This window comes from Alternaria conjuncta (assembly GCF_024043145.1).
Source record: "Alternaria conjuncta strain BMP 0040 chromosome Unknown scaffold_11, whole genome shotgun sequence".
In the NCBI taxonomy this organism is placed as follows: Eukaryota; Fungi; Ascomycota; class Dothideomycetes; order Pleosporales; family Pleosporaceae; genus Alternaria; species Alternaria conjuncta.
Genome location: NW_026250100.1, coordinates 881,843 through 900,735, shown reverse-complemented (window position 1 = coordinate 900,735; position 18,893 = coordinate 881,843). Strand labels below are relative to the sequence as shown.

The 18,893-nt window shown below is 55.0% G+C and overlaps 5 protein-coding genes across 5 annotated transcripts; 2 read left to right on the top strand and 3 right to left on the bottom strand.

Moving 5' to 3' along the window:
- Nucleotides 1-993: 993 nt before the first annotated feature.
- J4E85_007836 (uncharacterized protein) lies at nucleotides 994-3,455 on the bottom strand (the record flags this gene model as incomplete). Its single annotated transcript, XM_051472066.1, has 3 exons — nucleotides 994-2,635; nucleotides 2,685-3,222; nucleotides 3,278-3,455. The coding sequence occupies 3 exons, from the start codon at nucleotides 3,453-3,455 to the stop codon at nucleotides 994-996; spliced, it is 2,358 nt and encodes a 785-aa protein (XP_051324263.1).
- A 1,000-nt stretch (nucleotides 3,456-4,455) lies between these two features.
- J4E85_007835 (uncharacterized protein) lies at nucleotides 4,456-9,541 on the bottom strand (the record flags this gene model as incomplete). The annotated part of the gene is made up of 8 exons (XM_051472065.1): nucleotides 4,456-4,594; nucleotides 4,643-8,081; nucleotides 8,130-8,403; nucleotides 8,460-8,500; nucleotides 8,551-8,877; nucleotides 8,930-9,008; nucleotides 9,056-9,082; nucleotides 9,131-9,541. 8 exons carry the CDS (start codon nucleotides 9,539-9,541, stop codon nucleotides 4,456-4,458), a joined length of 4,737 nt encoding a protein of 1,578 aa, XP_051324262.1.
- An 850-nt stretch (nucleotides 9,542-10,391) lies between these two features.
- Nucleotides 10,392-12,424, top strand: RLI1 (Fe-S cluster-binding ribosome biosynthesis protein; the record flags this gene model as incomplete). Its single annotated transcript, XM_051472064.1, has 4 exons — nucleotides 10,392-10,411; nucleotides 10,467-10,491; nucleotides 10,618-11,020; nucleotides 11,070-12,424. 4 exons carry the CDS (start codon nucleotides 10,392-10,394, stop codon nucleotides 12,422-12,424), a joined length of 1,803 nt encoding a protein of 600 aa, XP_051324261.1.
- A 1,231-nt stretch (nucleotides 12,425-13,655) lies between these two features.
- On the bottom strand, nucleotides 13,656-17,129 carry J4E85_007833 (uncharacterized protein; the record flags this gene model as incomplete). The annotated part of the gene is made up of 1 exon (XM_051472063.1): nucleotides 13,656-17,129. The coding sequence occupies one exon, from the start codon at nucleotides 17,127-17,129 to the stop codon at nucleotides 13,656-13,658; it is 3,474 nt and encodes a 1,157-aa protein (XP_051324260.1).
- A 525-nt stretch (nucleotides 17,130-17,654) lies between these two features.
- J4E85_007832 (uncharacterized protein) lies at nucleotides 17,655-18,832 on the top strand (the record flags this gene model as incomplete). The annotated part of the gene is made up of 2 exons (XM_051472062.1): nucleotides 17,655-17,873; nucleotides 18,011-18,832. 2 exons carry the CDS (start codon nucleotides 17,655-17,657, stop codon nucleotides 18,830-18,832), a joined length of 1,041 nt encoding a protein of 346 aa, XP_051324259.1.
- Between the last annotated feature and the right edge of the window lie 61 nt (nucleotides 18,833-18,893).

The following is an 18,893-nucleotide window of genomic DNA, read 5'->3' as shown; positions in this document are numbered from 1 at the left end:
AACCAACAGTGTAAACTGGACAGGCATCAAATCCTCAAAAATACACACACAGCCAAGTACAAGATATTCCATGAACCAGCCAACACTGCGCGAAACAGCCCTAGAGCAGCCGTATACAACGACGCGCCAGCCAGCGCGTCCGCGTGAAAGCAAAAGAGTAACAACTCACCACTTCCCACACCCACCCAAACTTTCCAAACGCGGTAACTCGGTGCCGGAACCCCACTAGCGCAGTCAGTCAGTCTCCAGGGCTGCCAGCGACGAACATCAACACCACGGCACTGGAGATGTGACTGCATGCAATAACCTCGCGTAGAATGTGAGGGGCTGTAATTCCAAGAGAAGAATTTCCCGCCAAAGCTAGTAGACAACGGTGCAGCACACGGGTTGTGGATTAGAAGTTGTAGAGTAGGAGAGTCTGGCTAAGGTTTCCGGTGGAAAGAGTAACAGTCCGCCGCTTTCAACGGGGTAGCAAAGTTGCCGGATGCGGTATATTGGAACTCGCACCACCGAACCCAAATCCCATGCTAAAGCAGCGCATACCCATCTATCAACTCCGTGTAAGTTCCTTAGGATCGTCATGATGGAGGATTCATAAATCTAACCGCGGAGTACAAAATGAAAAACTTGTCTTTTTGCCGTGGAGATGCAAAGGGCAGCCAATCCGTTTACGGCGCAAGAGCGACTGTTCATCGACTTCACACTCAATAGACAAGAGCTTAGACTTAGACTGGGGAATTTGCAATACGATTCCTCTATTTCTTTCTTCTCCATAGCTATATGCTTCTTAAACAATATACTACACCAGCCCTATGCAATGCAATGCGACGCCACCCCCATGCCCATCCATATACATCCATATAACGAATCTCCCCATGCCCGCATCCCCGACAACGAAAGAAATTGGCGACCAAAAAAACGCCAAAGGGTATCAACAAACATGCCTCAGCGCACATACTCCACTCCGCCCCCCATACAATGTACTGCACCAATCTACAACTCCATATTCTCCTTCACCTCTTCCAATGCATCATCGACGTCCGCAGCCCCAAACACCAATTTAAGCTCCTTCGGATCCATAGTGCCCACAAACGCGCGCTTAACAAAAGTGTACCATTCCTTGGACGCCTTGTGTTTCTTGTGGTGTTTTCCCTTCTTTCCCTTTTTATGCTTGTGTTTCTTGTGTTTTGCGATGACGAAGTCGTTTTCATCCACTTCATCAGTTTCTTCTTCTTCCTCCAGCATATCCTCTACTTCTCCTTCAACACCGTCTTCTCCTTCCTCAACAGCGTCTTCAACATCCTCCTCTTCAACCCCAACATCAACACCCTTTGTCTTCCCCTTACTCGCCCCAATCTTCCGTGCATACTCCACCCACCTCCTCACAGTAAGATCCTTGAACCCATGGTCTTTCTTCGTGTCGTATTCCACCTCAAACACAAACTCATTCGGGTGCGGTTCGGGTCTCGGCTGCTTACCCTGGTGTTTCTTGTGCTTACCCTCATTCCACTTCTTATTCTCGATCCTACCGTCAGGACTAACACCGAATCCAAATATTGTGCTAACAGCATCGTTCTTGATGGAGAGACGGTCGTCGATGGCTGCATCGGGCGAGGGCTCGAGGAAATCGTTATTGATGTGTGTGAGGTTGGCGAAGTACTGGATGTGACGTGTCCATGTCAGGGTCTGCGGGGAGTAGGCCGGGCCGGGTGGAGAGGATTTCGAAGGGCCGTCTGGGACTTTGAATTTGTATTTTCGGGGCTTCTTTTTGCCCTTTTTGCCCTTGTGCTTCTTTCGCGTGGTTTCCACGTCTTCGTCGTCGGTATCGTCGTAATCGTCATACTCGTCGTAATCCGTGGGGGCAATCGGGAGTTGTTCGGCTGGCGTCTCGATCGTGGGCGGGCTGATTGGGCTAGACGCTACACTGAGATGTTCCAAGCCAGTGATGTTGTACTCGATGATGCGGAGGGTGGGGAAGTAGTTCGGTACTACGCTGGGTGAGACATGTGTTACCGCGTAACGTTCAGCATATCTTCCTCCAATCTTCTCGAGATACTTCTTCCTCTCTTCCTTCCGGTCTTTTGGCCACTTCCCGACCATGGTCATGAGCCACTCCCACATCGACTCCTCCTCTTCTTCCTCGTCATCGACATTCTTCGAGCGCGACTTCTTGTTCGATTTCGGCGGGGGCGCAGGTAGCTGAGCCCAAGCCTCCCGCAAATTAAGCAGATAATCCGACGCAGATGCCACCGTCACCTCACCATCTTCCAGGAGCTGAACCCCATCAGCCAGAGCAGATCTGCCATCCAAAGCTCCCATCTTGCCATTCTCCGTGTCCTTTTCGATGTGCTCGAAATCCTGCAGCATGAAGTGGTCGATGTTCATGTGCCCGAACAGACTTCCTACAATAACGTCTCGGAACTGTCGTCCAAAGAGTGTGTACTTCTGCCAACAGGTCTCGTCCCAACTCTCCTTGCTGTCGACGCGAGCAGGTGGTACGTGTCCGATGAGGATAGCCTTCATGCCGCGATCGCGCAGGATATCAAGCTGAATGCGCAGCCATTCCATGTGTTCGTAGCCGGGTTCGCGTTTCTTTGCGCAGCCGTCAACGGCGGAGTTGGAGGTGAAGAAGTACCTGCGGGTGTTAGTCACGATCCCAAGACCCAGAATCCTCCGCCACTTACATGGTGTTCAGGCTGATGACCGACAGCTTCCCAGGAATCACCTCGACCGAAAACCAGCCTCCTTGCGCAAACTGATGTCGTTGCGCCTCGGGTATGAAACCGCGCCATATGTCCAAGAATTCAGTCGTCCACCTATTTGGCCCGCTTGTGAAGATGTTGTGTGGCAAAATGTCGTTGTTCCCGAAAGTCGGTACTATGGGTATCGCGAAGCTGTTGGGCCCATGGCCGTGGCCGCTCTGTCCAAAGACCTCTGCAAACTTGGAGACCATGTACTCGTTCTGCTGCACGACCTGCTTCTGCGTCCGTGGGATTTCATCATCGTTGTCGTGTCGCGCCGAGTCGCCGGTCCAGATAACAAAGTCTACATCGTCCTTGATGTTGTCTTCAATCCACTTGAACGTCTGGTTGACAAGCGCGAAGGGAGAGTCGCATCCTGTGGTTTCTGCGCCATAGAGGCCAGCGGGTCCGCGTTTGCGATGGCACGCAGCATCGGCTTCTGTGCTCGAATATGTCTTGTAGAAAGGGTCTGGGTGAAAGTCTGCGGCATGACGTTAGTCGCGATATCAAGCCCAGGGATCAAATGGCCGACGTACCCGTAATATGTAGGAACCTGCCTGTAAGCTTTCGTCGCCCATCCGCGTCTATGGATCGGGAACCCGCAGCGCGGCTGTTTGCTGCATCGCCAGCCGCGTTAGGCGGGGCCGCGGTCGCGTGTGCCCAAAAGAGCAGCCCGCATAGAGCTGCGTCCCGTACGCGCAGCATGTGTATCATGATGGAGTGTTGGAGCGAGGCATCTGCTCAGGCTTCGTGGAAGGCGCGCGACTGTATATTCGCACAGGACTCTACCATGCAAAAGCGCCGAAGACACCCTGATGGCGCCCGCCGGGGAAGCAAGGCGCAACAGGGAGCCACCGCTGCGAGCACGATCCTTCAGCGACCCTTGTCATTGGAGCGTCATCGCCCTCGCACTAGACCTCGGGACACTCTCCCACACAAACCCCAGCCAGCAACACACATGCCCTTCCCCACAGCCACAGGTGTCTCACTAGCAAACGTACGCTGCTGATCGCGTGACCTCAGAATACCGACAATCCTCGCGCTTCATCAAATGTCTCTGTGAATTCTCAAGCTGCCGCTGGAACCTCCCCGAATATCCCTCACCGCTTGGCTTCCAAGCCACGTGTGGGCCGTTGGAATACTCTAGACAGCCCAGCAACCAGCTTGTAGGGTTGTAGACCATGAAGATTGGGCAGCAGATGACTCGCGTGATCACATTTCATCCTTTAAGAAGCCAAGGCTGCAGTCAATAATAATACCTCACCATCATCATGCAGCGAAGCGAAAGCGTGATGTGTGTAGTCCATTGTCATCTTGCACAACCGCAAGTGCTGAATCTACATGCTACTAATGATACTCTCTTCACAGAGACACCTTCCATTCTTGTAATGTAAAAGCGCACTATCCCAAGTGCCGCCATGCTCTTCAACAACCTGTACGCTAGTTTTTATTTGCGCCGCCCTGCGAAAATCATGAACACCGGGGCGCACCCTGATACTGGGCTGTCCATGCAAATACAATAGAAAGACGAAGAATCAAACAGTGCCCGTAACTAGTCATAACTTGAGTAGCCAACCGAGCCGAACACCTACGCTATGCTGCAAATATACTCGACGGCGTGCCACCGTAAAAAATCGAAAACGCCATAGGCCCGTGGCAGATAATGTGAAATGATGCATCAGCATCATATGTGTGTGTGTACGTAGAGAAGTGCTCAGGCGCCGTTGTTCTGGCCGTTCGTCGGAGCCGCGGTCGCAGCTGGCTTTTCAGAGGTGACCATCTTAGTGTACATGCCCTTGACCGATGCGACAGTCACACCGGGCCGAGGCCAGTGGTGGTTGATCGTGAAAGTCCTATCATCGATTAGTATAAGTGTGTGAGAAGCTGATGAACATGCTTACCATAGACGATCCTCGAGCTCCTCATTCTGTTTAGTGTTTTGGCGGATGAAGTTGCCGACAGCCATCAGCTCTTGTTTAAGGATCTTGAGCATGCCTTCCTTCTGCGGGTAATTCTTCGGCGTCGCCTTTTTAAGGCGGCTGAGATTGTCGCGAACAGGTCGGAGCTTACGCTCAAGGAACTCGTCTGCCTTCTTCTCCTTGGGCTTGGGTGTTTCCACGCTGCGGTCAGGCACTTGGCTCTGACTATGAGAGCGCGGGCGGTCTTCAGAAAGGCGAGGCCGATCATCCTTAATACGCGGCCTATCAACGTCGCCACTGATCTTTCGGCGGTTCTCTGGCGTGCCGTTCCGGTCAGAGGTGTGGGCACGACGATCAACGCTGTCGCGGTCGCGGTCATTGCGATGGTCCTTGCGGGAGTCTGAGGGCCTGTACTGGTCGCTGTTTCTAGGGCGGTCATCACGTTTCCTATCGTGATGGCGGCCTTCAGTCCGGCTATCAGGACGTCGAATTTCGCTGCTGCTGTTTGCCCGGTGCGAAGGACGCTCTGAATCCCGTCCTTGCATCTTACGTGCTAAGCCAGCTGGAGCGGGGCTAGCTGAGACGCCCTTGTCTGTCCGGCGCGCAATGTTGAGCTGGTGCTTCTTGTTGTTGCGGTGATGGTTCTCCATCATGCGCTTGACATTGGGATCCGTTGTGCTCTTGTCTTTGAGGACGGTGAGCAGATAGTTCGCGCGACGAACCAGATGCACGGCGCCAGGAGACTTGGCGTTCTTCTCTTCACCCTTCGTGCGCTCTTCCTTCTTGTCGACACGATGCTCTTCGAGATAAAACTTGTCGGTAAGACCAAGCTCTGGGTCGTCACGGATGGGAATCCATGCACCGTAGCCATGGCGCTGGATACCGATGCAAAGCATACCGTCTTCGCGTGCGCCCCAGGGACAGGAGTAGCTCGCAGGCTTGATGGCATCTGGGACGCGAAAGTTGCGCCACTCGGGAGTTGCCTCAACCGCTTCCTTCAAGACGCGCATCTCGATGGGGCGCTCAAGGATGGTCTCAGCGTTGACCTTCTTGACCTTGCCAAAGTCGAAAAGAACGGCCTTCTTGTCCTTCTTCGTGATGGGACGCTTAGTCTCAGCCTCCAGGTTCTTGAGCCTAGTCTGCTCATCCTTGACGAGTTGCGTGCTCATGGAAATGATCTCATCAAGAGTGGCCTTGACGACCTCCATGTCGCGACCAACAAGCCTAGCTGCGCGGAGCATCTCTTCGCCACGCTCCTCGAGTGAACCATATCGGCAGTACGCGCCAATGAGGTTACGCGCCTCCTTTGTGTTGAGAGGTCGCTTGGGATCGCGCTTGACGTTGTCGTCGGGCTCAGATTGCTCATCGTCGTCAGCTTCGACGTTGGTAGCCTCAAGGGCTCGCTTCTTTGCTGCGCGCTGCTCGCGTGCGCTTGCTGAGGCTGCCTTGCGCTTCCTTGGTGCGCTCTCTTCAAGAAGCTTTTGGGTCTCTTCTTCATCCTTCCGCTGCTGAATATCAGCCTTGACTGCCTCGAGCTCTTCTTTCGGAATGATGTCGTCCCATTCGAGATCGATCTTGACGTCAGTGTACTCAAAGTTCTTGAGGAACTCTTCGCCACCATCAGATGTAAGACCTGCAGCCTGCTCAGTCTTGTGCTCCTCAGCGTTCTCAAGAACTGAGTCGATGTCAAGCTCTTCTAGCTTCTTCTGGTTGCCAGACTGCTCGAACATCTTCTGTCCACGGCGCTTGAGGATGTTGTTGATGTCGTCGGCGGAGTTGGGCTCTGCTGCAGCACGACTCATCTTGTCGTTGAGCTCCTTCTGTTGGCGATCGGTGACACCACGCTGGATTGTGATGAACTCCAACATGCGCTTGTTACGAGCGCGCTCCAGAATCTCCTCTTCGATAGTGTCTTTGGAGACAAGACGATATACGCTCACAGGCTTCTGCTGACCAATACGATGGGCTCGAGCCATGGCCTGCAAATCCGCCTGAGGGTTCCAATCGGAGTCGAAGATAACGACAGTGTCAGCAGTCATCAAGTTGATACCGAGACCACCAGCCCTAGTCGATAGAAGGAAGCAGTAGTCCTCGCTACCGGGAGAGTTGAAGTGATCAATGGCGATCTTCCTCTCTGCTGCTGGGACCGTTCCATCTAGACGCTGGAATGGGTAGTTGCGCAGCTTCAGGTAGTCGGTCAAGATGTCCAGCATGTGGACCATCTGACTGAAGATGAGCACGCGGTGACCGTCGGCCTTGAGCTTTCCTAGGAGTCGGTCCAGCAGCATCATCTTACCGCTAGAGGTGATGAGGGCCTTCAGGGTCTCATCCTTGGTCGCACCGGGCTTGACGAGCTTGTTCTCCGCGTTGGGGAAGAGCAAAGCATGGTTGCTAGCCTTCTTGAGCTCCATGACGATGTTCAGTAGAGATTGCTTGTGGCCGACTCCACCCTCATTAAGCGCCTCGTAGTTGCGCGTGAGGATGTTCTTGTAGTACTCAAGCTGGATGTCGGACAATTCGACACGGAGAATCTTCTCTGACTTGGGAGGTAGGTCGTTCTCTACCTTCTCTTTGGTGCGGCGAATCATGTATGGCTGAATCGCTGAGCTGAGTTCGGCAAGCTTGTGGCTGGCGTCTTCCGAAGCAAGGTCGACGTTCTCATCAACCTGAATCTTTCCTGGCATGAGGAAGTCCATCAGGGCAGCCAACTCTCCAAGGGTGTTTTGGATGGGGGTACCAGTGATAAGAAGTCGACATGGTGCCTTGAACTGTCGGAGTCGGTCGTACAACTGCGACTCGCGGTTCTTCAGTCGGTGCGCCTCGTCGACAGCAAGGAACTGCCAGTTGATGCTCTGGAGGAACTGCCAGTCGGCAAGGACGTACTCGTATGTGGTGAGGAGCACGTTGAACTTGATCTTCTTGGTGTTGCCGTCGACCAACAGCTCCTTCTCTCGGATGATGCTGCGGGCCTCTTCTCTACCGGTGTAGATGACATAGTTGACATCAGGTGTCCAGTTGTTGAAGGTGTCTGCCCAGGCAGGCATGGTCGACAAAGGCACGACACAGATCATGGGGCCGTCTTGCCTCCGATCGTGTCTCAGCCAGTTGATGAAGGACACCGTCTGCACTGTCTTTCCCAGGCCCATCTCATCGGCGAGGATGACGTTTGTGCCGCGACACCAGTTGTGTGCAAGGAAGTTGACACCCTGAAGTTGGAAGGACCTCAGCTGGCCAAACTTGATGTAGTCAGGCTGGGTGTCCAACTTGACGAACTTCCTGCGAGTGTTCGGGTTCGCCTCGCGGGCATCGGAGGAGGGCCGGTTCGATGAGCGATCGAGGAATCGGTCAATCTCGGATTGCGATAATCGACTGACGAGCGACGCGGGTTCCCAGGTACAGAACTCGTAAGTCAGTCCCTTCCCTGTACAGCGTTAGGTAATCCAGATAGGGGTGGGGTGAGTCGACTTACACTTGACAAAGTACTCTGTCTCGTCCTCGCCGTCTCGCGAGTCGATCACACGCTCCACGACGTGGAAGTCGAGCTGGCTCTCGCGCTCGGCTTCGCGTGCAACCATGTGCTGCTCGTACTCTTCCGGGTCGGCGTTCTTGCGGCTGTAGATGTACATGTCGTTCTGGACAGGGCCCTTGTAGTAGTTGTCTAGCTTGCGGTAGCCCTTGTACGAAGCTGCCGTCTTGTAGTCTTCCCACGTGGAGTGGTAGTGAGCCTTGTCTTGCCATTTGACCTGAGATAACGAGTTAGTACTGCGTATTTGTGAGTAGGGCTGTGAGCAGTGCTTACCAAGTACTCGAAATCCCGCTTGTCGAACGAAGGATCCATTTCTGTTGTTTGTTAATACATGCTAGCACATGACCTCATGGGCTCTTCTTACCTAGTCCATCCTTCGGCCGGTGATCGAGGATCTTGTCGATGACGGGGCCAGCATCTTCAGGCGCGGTCGCCCAGTAGTTGGGTGTCATTTCATCGTCCTCTTCCACGAACTCGTTCTCGTCTTCTTCCTCATTGTAGTTGGCGACTTGGACAGTGCGACGTGCAGAGAATCGGACCTCGGCTTGTGATGGGGGCTCGCGGCCTGCGGCAACGGCGTGCTGACGCTGGCGTTGCTTCTTGGTAGGGATATTGCGACGGGCGCCAACGTAGCCATCCGACTCGGAGTCGGAGCCAGCTGAGCGATAGACTGGTGTGGCTTGGTTTGAGGCTGGGCAGACGGGTTAGTACGACTTCAGATGGGCAGGTGAGAGTTGACAAACTCTTCCGCGAGGCTGTCCTCTGTCGCTTGCGGGGCTGATCAGAGCTGTAGTCTTCATCATCTTCATCATCGCTATCGACCTGCAGACTGTTAGTGATGCTTCTTCCATCAACTGGGGGTCACTTACGACGCGACGACTAGGGCGGGCACGACCCTGGACTGGAGTTAGCTCATGTACATGCAGACTGGAGATGCCACGTACGCTGCGACGCAGACCATATAGCTCCGGGTTCTGTTCAATGTAGTCCTCCTTCTCATCGCTAGCCTTCCGCTTCGGCGGCCGCCTTGACTCTTCTGATGAACTGCGGACGCGGTCGCTCTCTGCCTGTTCAGACGGCGGTGACTCAGAGTCGTAGTCGCCGTCCGGCTCGCCCTCTGCGTCGACATCCTCAGACGAGTCTGAAGCAGCAGCTACCTCGTCGTCTTCGTCGTACTCCTCGCCCGGCGCGTCGACATCGGAGGCTGGGTCGACTGCGGCGGCCTCCTGCGTGTCGGACTGGTCGTTGTCGCTGTGTTGGGAGGAGCTATCGGCAGTTGTCATATGGGCTGCGAGAGGCGACAAATGACCGTTTGTGTATGGTAACGAGGCGACATGGCCTGGTGAAGAGGGCATCATGATGGACGCGGCTGTGTGGATGGTCAGTACGATATTTCGACCTTCTGTGGGCTCCGGCGGCTCGGAGCGGGTGCGTTGGATAGAGCGCAACTACGCGATCCAGAATAGCCAGAACGCGACCAGGAACCAGGGCAGTGACTTGCACAATGGAAGTCTGATGGAATGCGGTCTTGGGGGTCGAGCGCCTGATGGGAGAAAGGCGGTGGAGTCGCGCGAGCCGGAGGGTGGGCGGGGAGAGTGTGCACGGTGGTGGAGAGCTGATATAGGCGCTCTTTGGGCCGCGGAAGAGCGTGTTCTACGTGAAAGGCGAGTTGCTGGATGCGTGGGCGTGGTCTGGCGATGGGATTGATGGACGCGGACAAGGCCGCCGACCGGCGATATAGGCAGAACCGCGGGTGAAGCAGACGCGACGGGAGACTCAAAGGGGAATATACATACAGTCCATGGTCAAGATACCCTCAGTGTGAGAGTCGGGTGGGGGTTGGGGGTAGGGTGAGGTGTGGGTAGATTGTGGAAGCGGAGGTTCATTGCTAGCCCTGGAGAGAGGCGCGCGCTCGGGCCTTCAACCTTGCGCCTTTGTATGCCCCAATCACAAGCCGCCAAAATCGCTGACCCAGCGTGCTCGCCAACAACGTCAGTCAACTCTTTCATTGTTCTCTCCGACCCGTGCAGTCGTTGGAGACCTTCCCTTCCCTTCACTCTCCGCCTCCAGCATCCGCGCGCGCCTCTCTCGCAGTGACTGTCGCCGAATCCGCCCACGCACTGCTTAGCCGTCACCCTCATCTCAGTTTGCGACTCCAGGGCCACCCACAACCGCGACCGCCGCAACAACAAAGCCGCCGCCAACATGTCTGACAAGCTCACCCGGTACGTCACATGTTGTGAAAGACCTCACCCACGTGTATTTGCTAACACCGTCCAGTATCGCTATTGTCAACTCAGACAAGGTACCCCACTACCCCTCCACACTCAAAAATTGATCACCGACTAACATGAGGATGTTCGCTTGACAGTGCAAGCCCAAGGCAAGTGCCACCCCTCGGTCGCGCCTTCCCTGTGCTAACACGTCCCAGAAATGCCGCCAAGAATGCAAAAAGTCGTGTCCCGTCGTCCGCACGGGCAAGCTGTGCATCGAAGTCGACAACTCGTCCAAAATCGCCTTCATCTCTGAGCGCCTCTGCATTGGGTGCGGTATCTGCCCCAAGAAATGCCCCTTCGACGCCATCAACATCATCAACTTGCCCACCAACCTCGAGACCCAGGTCACCCACCGATACTCGGCGAACAGCTTCAAGCTGCACAGGCTGCCTATGCCCCGTCCGGGCCAGGTCTTGGGTCTCGTGGGAACAAACGGTATTGGCAAGAGCACAGCGCTGAAGATCCTCAGTGGCAAGCTCAAGCCCAACCTCGGTCGCTACGACAACCCGCCAGACTGGGAGGAGATCCTGAAGTACTTCCGTGGTTCTGAACTCCAGAGTAAGACACTGGTTTCTAGACAAAGGAATCACTGGCTAATAACACCCAGACTACTTCACAAAGGTGCTGGAAGACAACCTCAAGGCCGTCGTCAAGCCCCAATATGTCGACCAACTTCCCAAAGCTATCAAGTCGACCGAGCGCAGTGTCGGCAAGCTCATCGGGGCCCGCAGCCAGATGGAGAACCTTGACGAGATGATTGACGAGTTGGAGCTGCGCCACATCTTCGAGCGTGACATTGGACAGCTCTCTGGTGGAGAACTGCAGCGTTTCGCTATTGCGCTTGTCTGTGTGCAACAGGCCGATGTGTACATGTTTGACGAGCCGTCATCCTTCTTGGATGTCAAGCAGCGTCTCGCCGCAGCTCGCAAGATTCGCAGTCTGCTCCGCCCCGACGACTATGTCATTGTCGTCGAGCACGATTTGTCCGTCCTCGACTACCTCTCCGACTTCATCTGTGTTCTCTACGGAAAGCCCGCTGTCTACGGTGTCGTCACACTGCCAGCATCCGTCCGTGAGGGTATCAACATATTCTTGGATGGTAACATTCCCACCGAGAACTTGCGTTTCCGTGAGGAATCGCTGCAGTTCCGCATCGCAGAGGCTGGTGACGAATACATGGTTGACCACAACCGCGGCTACAGCTACCCAAACATGAAGAAGACCCTCGGAAGCTTTGAACTCAACATCGAGACTGGTAACTTCACTGACTCTGAGATCATCGTCATGATGGGTGAGAACGGTACCGGAAAGACCACTTTCTGTAAAATGCTTGCCGGCGCTCTCCAGCCCGACGGCGACACCAAGATCCCCAAGATGAGCATCAGCATGAAGCCCCAGACCATCACTCCCAGGTTCCAGGGAACCGTTCGCCAGCTCTTCTTCAAGAAGATCAAGACCGCTTTCCTCAGCCCTCAATTCCAGACCGATGTTTACAAGCCCCTCAAGATGGACGACTTCATCGACCAGGAAGTACAGAACCTCTCCGGTGGTGAATTGCAGCGTGTCGCTATCGTCTTGGCCCTTGGTATGCCAGCTGACATTTACCTCATCGATGAGCCTAGTGCCTACCTCGATTCCGAGCAGCGTATCGTCGCATCTCGTGTCATCAAGCGCTTCATTATGCACTCCAAGAAGACCGCTTTCGTCGTCGAGCACGATTTCATCATGGCCACCTACCTTGCCGACCGTGTCATTGTCTTCGACGGCCAACCTGCTGTCAACGCTCGCGCCAACAAGCCCGAGTCTCTCCTCACTGGTTGCAACTCTTTCCTGAAGAACCTCGATGTCACCTTCCGCCGTGACCCCAACTCCTTCCGCCCTCGTATCAACAAGGACAAGTCCCAGCTTGACCAGGAACAGAAGTTGAGCGGAAACTACTTCTTCCTTGAGGATGATAGTTGAAGAGGTTTTCCACAAACAGAACACGCCTCCCTCCCAGCGCCGCCCACAAGGGCACGTCAAGACCGGGGTGACTAAGAAGGGCAATAAGAAGCGCGGCCTGAGAGGACGCACTGTGAGCCTGCTGGATGACGATGAAGGTGCGGATGAGGAAGATGAGGAAGATGGCTGTCCCCTCATCGGCTGTCGACCTCCTGCGCCGGCTATTTGTATCACTGGAGTATGCAACGTCGTCAAGACTAGCCAGTCCGGGTCAAGTTAGGTGGCCGCCGAACATCTCGAGGGATAGTGCAGCATGTGTGTGGCTGGCGACTGAAAGCCAAAAGTCACAAGCCAGAAAAGTAATTAGTTAATAGCTACTCGAATGTGGTAGAGGATACATGACAACAATATATTCACACTTGTTTCCCCAACGTACTCGTGGTATCCCAAACCGATTGCATAACGTTTCAATCTCACAGTGATGTGATGGTTTCCGTAACAACACTAGACGTGCGATCCTGCGTGGAAAGACTGGGCGTATGTCGTTGCTACTTACTAGTTTGTCAGCAAAAAGCAGCATGAACTAGAATTACTAGATAGTTTTACAAGTTCGCTGGTTGATGGAAACCATCGAAGGGACATTACAAGTAGAGCCATGTAGAGCGTGGTATGCATACTAACTAGAATGAAGCTCACTGAACACCTTGTAGACTCACATGCGACGAATCCGGTAGTGAAATCATAGTTAGAGGCCAACCATCGCGATAGATATATATATACGTACGCTATAAATTTGAGAGTTTTGAATGGATAGTCAAGTAGTTTGATGATCTTTGGATGGCGAGGAGGGCATGCTACGTTCGGCGGGACATGGGTGAAGTCGTCCGACAACTAGACAAGCGTCGTCGTCTTTCATCTGTCTCTATCACGGAACTCGAGGATGAAGAAAGAGATAAACACACATGGGAGGACGAAGACGGAGACACGGAAAGTAAGAAGGGGGTATCCATTGTTTTTAAACTATCCAATCCAATCCACTCCAATCCAATTTTACAACGGGGCATCCAGCAAGCAGCGGCGATGGGGTATATAGATGAAAAGGAACGATGATCCCATACCCAGTCCGTTAAACCTCTAACTCCAACTCCAGCGATGCAAATATATACGTACGTCTGTAACAAAGGAAAAAGTCGTATCGTATCGCCTCTTCCCATCCAACACCATCCTCCCCTATCATCACCTCCCCAATCCATCAGCCCCGCCACATAAACTCCTCATCCATAGGCATCGGCGTGCGATTCGTCAATTCCAAACTCTGATTCACATAATCCGCATCCTCCTCCTCCTCACTCCTTGCCGTCGCGCTACTCAACGGCGTAGCCATAGGACTAGTCCGTGACGACAACTCCGCGTCGAGACTAGCGGACAGACTCTTCGCATCCCCCTCCTCCTCCGGTTGCGTAGGCAGCGACGGCGCAGAGACGTCCGAAAGCTTACTAGCCCTCTTCCTTGCGCGCTCCTGTCTCGCTTCCTCACGCTGGCGCATGAGTTCCTCCTCGTGCGCCACGGCTTTTGCGCGGCGATCCTCGACGTCTTTGCGCTTGATGACTTTGCCCAGGGCGTCGGAGGCTTGGATTAGGCCGTCGATGCTGATGGCGTGGTTGGTCATTTGGTGGTTGATGTAGTGGTACACGCCAGCGGGGGTATCGCACTGCAACAACGCTTTCTCATTCAGTTTCAACAGCGCAAGTGCGATTTGAAAAAGAAACGTAGAGCCGTCGTGCATACACAGGACGACGTCCCAGACACGGAAAAGGGCTTCGGCGGAGAGGCAGTCGGTGAAGACGGAGAGGAACCATTGGAAGGTTAGCGCCTCGAGCTCGATTTCTAGTTCGTCGAGGTGCGAGGAGAGGCGTGGGAGGATTTCGCTGACGTAGGAGCGGAGGACGGATTGGTCGGCGCGGGAGGTGAGGAGGTGTTGGTCGTAGTAGTGTTGCGGGAGGATTTCTTCGATCATGGCGGTTAGGACCCAGAATGCGTCTTCGGGGGTGGGCATGATGAGTAGGAGGCAGGCGGTGATTAGGTTCATGCCTTGACAGTAGCCAACCTCGGGGTTGCGGCGGGAGTAGGCGAGGAGTACCTCTTGTAGCTTCTGTACGCCAGGTCCTGTGCGGAAGAAGATGTTGTCGGTAAGTGTGCGGGTAATGTCCATTTGGATCTGGGTTGCAATGGTGGGGTCGTCTTCGCCATTGTTTACCAAGTCTTCGTAGTAGCCTGGCATGCGCAGATGCAGCGCGCCGCTTCCCTCAGCCCAGATTGCGGCTCTCATGTTGACTGGGATACCACCGAGAACAAGACGGCGGAACTCCTGCCACTTAGCACGTCCGATTTTGCCTTTGTTACCCAAGCCCGCGATGCCTACCAGCTCACCATCGGCAAGGAACTGCTCAGGCATTGCGTTACTTTTGCCGTTCTCGCCTGTACTGGCAACGTCCCCTTCACGCTTATTTTGTGCACGCACTTTACGCAGGAAGTCGTTCCACTTGACAGTCCTCTCTCTTTGGAGATTGTCGTGCAGCTCACTCATCTGTTCTAGTAGTGATTGCACTGGGTCGATCTGTGGCGGGTACTGGCTGATTGGAGTAGATGGGCCCGGTGAAGTGGTTGTTGCGGAAAGTTCTGCATTACCTGAGACGATACGCGATGGTGATGGCTCCGGGTTGACACTCGCCGTTGGTGCAGACCCTCTCTTCATCAATGTAATTTGGTTGTTGCCGATTTTGAAGTTAGAGACTTCACCTTCTGCGGACTCTACGGTGGTGATGGGCGCCGCGGATGGAGTGTGTGAGAGGAGTTCAGTTGGATGCGTGGCTAGCTTGAGGTAATCAACCCAGGTCTTGCTGGCTGGCTGATTCTGGTGATTATCCGAGTCGGAGCTCGATGGGCGTGTGGTGCCATCATTCTGATCCGTGGGAACAGAGCCTGCATGTTCATGGTCCTCGTCGAGAGCCAAGTTGCTAAGTGCAGTCCTGGCGTCGCCGAGTGACTCCACATTGCTGCTTCGCTTCTGCTTGATCAGCTCAGCAGCTGCCTCACTCTGTCTCTTCTTGCGGCGCTGGTCGTAGATGAAACCAAATCTATCAGTCAAGTACTCGCTGCTGCCGATGAATCTATTGTGTTGCTGTACTAGCGTCGGTGGCCGTGAGTCCTCAGGCAGGATTCGGTCCATTTCCACAGGCCCAAGATTGCTCATTCCACGGACAGGCGGAGTCGGACCGAGCCCATTCGACACGTTCTTGGGCTGTTCTAGCGCGGTGCTTTTGATTGTTCCATTGGGGCCCAAGGCGCGACCTCGTCTTTGGGTGCTGGCGAGCGATGACTTTGCGGATTGCGCCGTCTTGGTCGAATCCATGGAAGGCGCACGGTCGACAACACTCGAAGCTGTGGATTTGCGGCCGCGCACTGTACTGGCCTTGTTGGGGTTTGCAGCGTTGTTTCCTGCTACCATTTTCAACGCCCAGCTTGCTAGCGATGTCGACGAAGATCTACGCGCCGAGTCTGTAGCATGGTCTGAGCTGTTGAGTCGGCGCAACGCAGGTACAGCACCGGCTGGGGGGACGAAGAGATCGCTCGCGAGGGCCTTGCGGGGTGGCTTTGCTCCACTAGATGCGCGCGACCGGGTATGACCCAGAGTCTCGGCTTCTCTGTCCACCATGCTGGCTACGGACGGTGCTCGGCTGCTCTTCTTGCTCGTCCCAGCCCAAATGTAGGTCTTCCAGTTCGGTTTGGATGTGTCGCGTGGCGCATCCGACGCGATCGAGTTGATGGACATGACTTCTGCCTGAGGCGCTGAGGTGCCCGTATCCATGCCCAACGCATCGGGGTGCTCAGCGAGTTCGTCTTCCATAGCCCTGGCGAGTCTGTCCTCCATGGGGTCGTCGGGGTGCAATCCAGTGGCTGCGCTGTCGCCCCTCGTCCTCGTCTTGGTGAGGCCATTGCCTGGATCCTTGCTCTTCTCCAGCTCGCGCAGCCGGTTCTCAATATCCATGTTGGAGACCTCGCACTCCTGCAGCATCTTCCTCAGCATGCGCTCGCGCTCTTCGGCTCGTCTCCGCAGGGCCGTGATTTGCGCATCGCGCTGGGCCAGGTCGCCAGCGAGTTGCTTGACCAGCGCCACGGCGCCCGTCTGGCGCAGCGCATCCTGTATGCTGTCGTCGCTCGCAAAGTGGAGGTTCCCAGGGACCTTGGCCGACTCGGTGGGGGTATCGTCGAAGAGAGCCGTCCGGTCTTTGGCAGACGAGGCGGCTACCAGACTGCCCACTATCTGCTGCGTCGACTTGGTGACCTTCCTGACGGTAGACGCAGGCGTCGTGTTCTTGAGATCTGGCGGGGGAATAGCCTTGACCGTGTCCGGCGATGCAACTGTCCTGCTCTCAGCACTCTTAAGGCTGTCTTCGGGCGCTGGCGTGGAGCGGAACCAGCCGTTGACGCGCGACTGTGCCGGTGACGTCTCCGGGCTAGGCGACAGTGAGGGGAAGGACGTGAGGCTCTTGGTGTCGACTTCGGGCGAGGGCGCTCTGCTGCGGCTGCGGCTGAGCGACGTGTTGGAGCTGCGCTTCGAGGGCCGCATGCGCTGTATGCTGCGGTTCCGTGGGTTGGATATGGTCGAGCTCTGCGACGCTGTGCGGACCAAGTCAACCGCTCTGGGGGGATCGATTGCCGCCATGTTTGTCGAGCGAGACTATGAGCACGCCCATCCGTACAGCGTATAGTCGTGTGGGTGACTGCACGGGAAAGGGGACGTCGGAATCGGAATGCGTGTGCGTATACGTTATGCGAGGTGGATGTCCTGTTCGCGTGCATCGGTTGCTACTGTGCAATAAGTGGAGAGGCAGTGCGTCATACGATATGGCGAGGCCTAGATATGTCGCCCCACGCTTCTTTGTATGTGTGAGAAAGCAAAGACGGCCAGATTTTCCACGGCGTCAGGGGCAGACAAAGCACTCGGCGGGCTCTCTTAATTACGAAGGCGCAAGGGGCACCGCACAGCCAAGTCACGACACTTGGTGGTGTCGAACAATCATCTCCACGCGCTAGGGCTGTTTTGTGCACATGCATTGCAGCCCTACGAGCCACACGGCACCCGAAACAGCCTTCCATGGCGATCTCCCTTAATCCAGACCCTGGCGTGCCTGGACTGCCACCCTGCTAAACACGCCCGACTAACAGTCGACTATGTTTCGCATGTGCCATGCCCGTTACCGACGAGGACGCTGCATTGGCGGCCGTTGCGACCCTGCAGCCGCTGTCCCCTGAGCAGGACGACGCTCTGAAGAGCATCAACGCCATCTTGAACAACGGCGAGCCCTTTGTCGACATCCACGAGCTGTTCGCCCTGTATAACATCCTCTACTTCCGCAAACTGCTCCTCCCACGTGTCGAAGTCATCTGGTCGCCGCGTTTGACTCTGGTAGGTTTTCTTTGCGCGTCACAATTTGCTTTCCACGCGTCTCATCCACCACTTCTGAAGCCGCCCTCGTGTCTCCGGACCGTTGCCCCACCCGCTTCTAGACTGCCGTGTCAAACACCGGCTAACAATAGATCCAGTGCGCTGGCATATGTGAGCTATCCCGGGATCCCAAGACCAACAAGTTCACGCGCATCCGTCTGAAGCTGTCCACGCCACTGCTGCAGTATCGTCCTCGGTCGGATACCATCAACACACTGCTACATGAAGCAATCCACGCCTACTTCTTCATCACCACATCGTGGAAGCACTCGCGCGGGGATGACGGTACTGGGCATGGCGTCGGCTTCCAGCTGCTTGCCGACGCCGTGAACAACCACGGCAACTATGAAGTCACCATCTACCATACCTTCCACGATGAAGTCGACAGCTACCGCACCCACGTCTGGCAGTGCGACGGTCCTTGCAGAAGCCAGCCGCCGTACTTTGGCCTCGTCAAGCGAAGCATGAACCGAGCTCCTGGCAAGGGTGACACGTGGTACTCAAGACATCAGGCCGAATGTGGGGGCACTTATCACAAGATCCAGGAACCGGCGCCGACTAAGAAACAGCTGGAGGCTATGAGTACCAAGGAGCGGGCGGGACGGCAGAAGAATAAGTTGGATGGTTGGATCAAGAAGGATGTCAAGGTGGAGGGCAAGACTTCTGATGTACCTATTGTCATTGGCGATGATGAAACCTCGACCAAGTCTTCGAATGATGGGCCAGGTGTGGCGTCTGCAGTCGTGGACGATGTCGTCCCTCCATCAACGCCGATAGCTTCGAGCGCTGGCCAGAAACGGCCGCGAGATGAGGAGCATGATCCTGTCATGCAGAAGAAATTACTTGTCGACTGCCCGATTTGTAACGTTCGGATAGCAGAGTCCGATATCAACGAGCATTTAGATACAATACATCCTTAAAATGAATCCTTCTAGTGCATAATCTGTTGTCCCTAGAGACGAGACTAACCAAGTCTAAAGG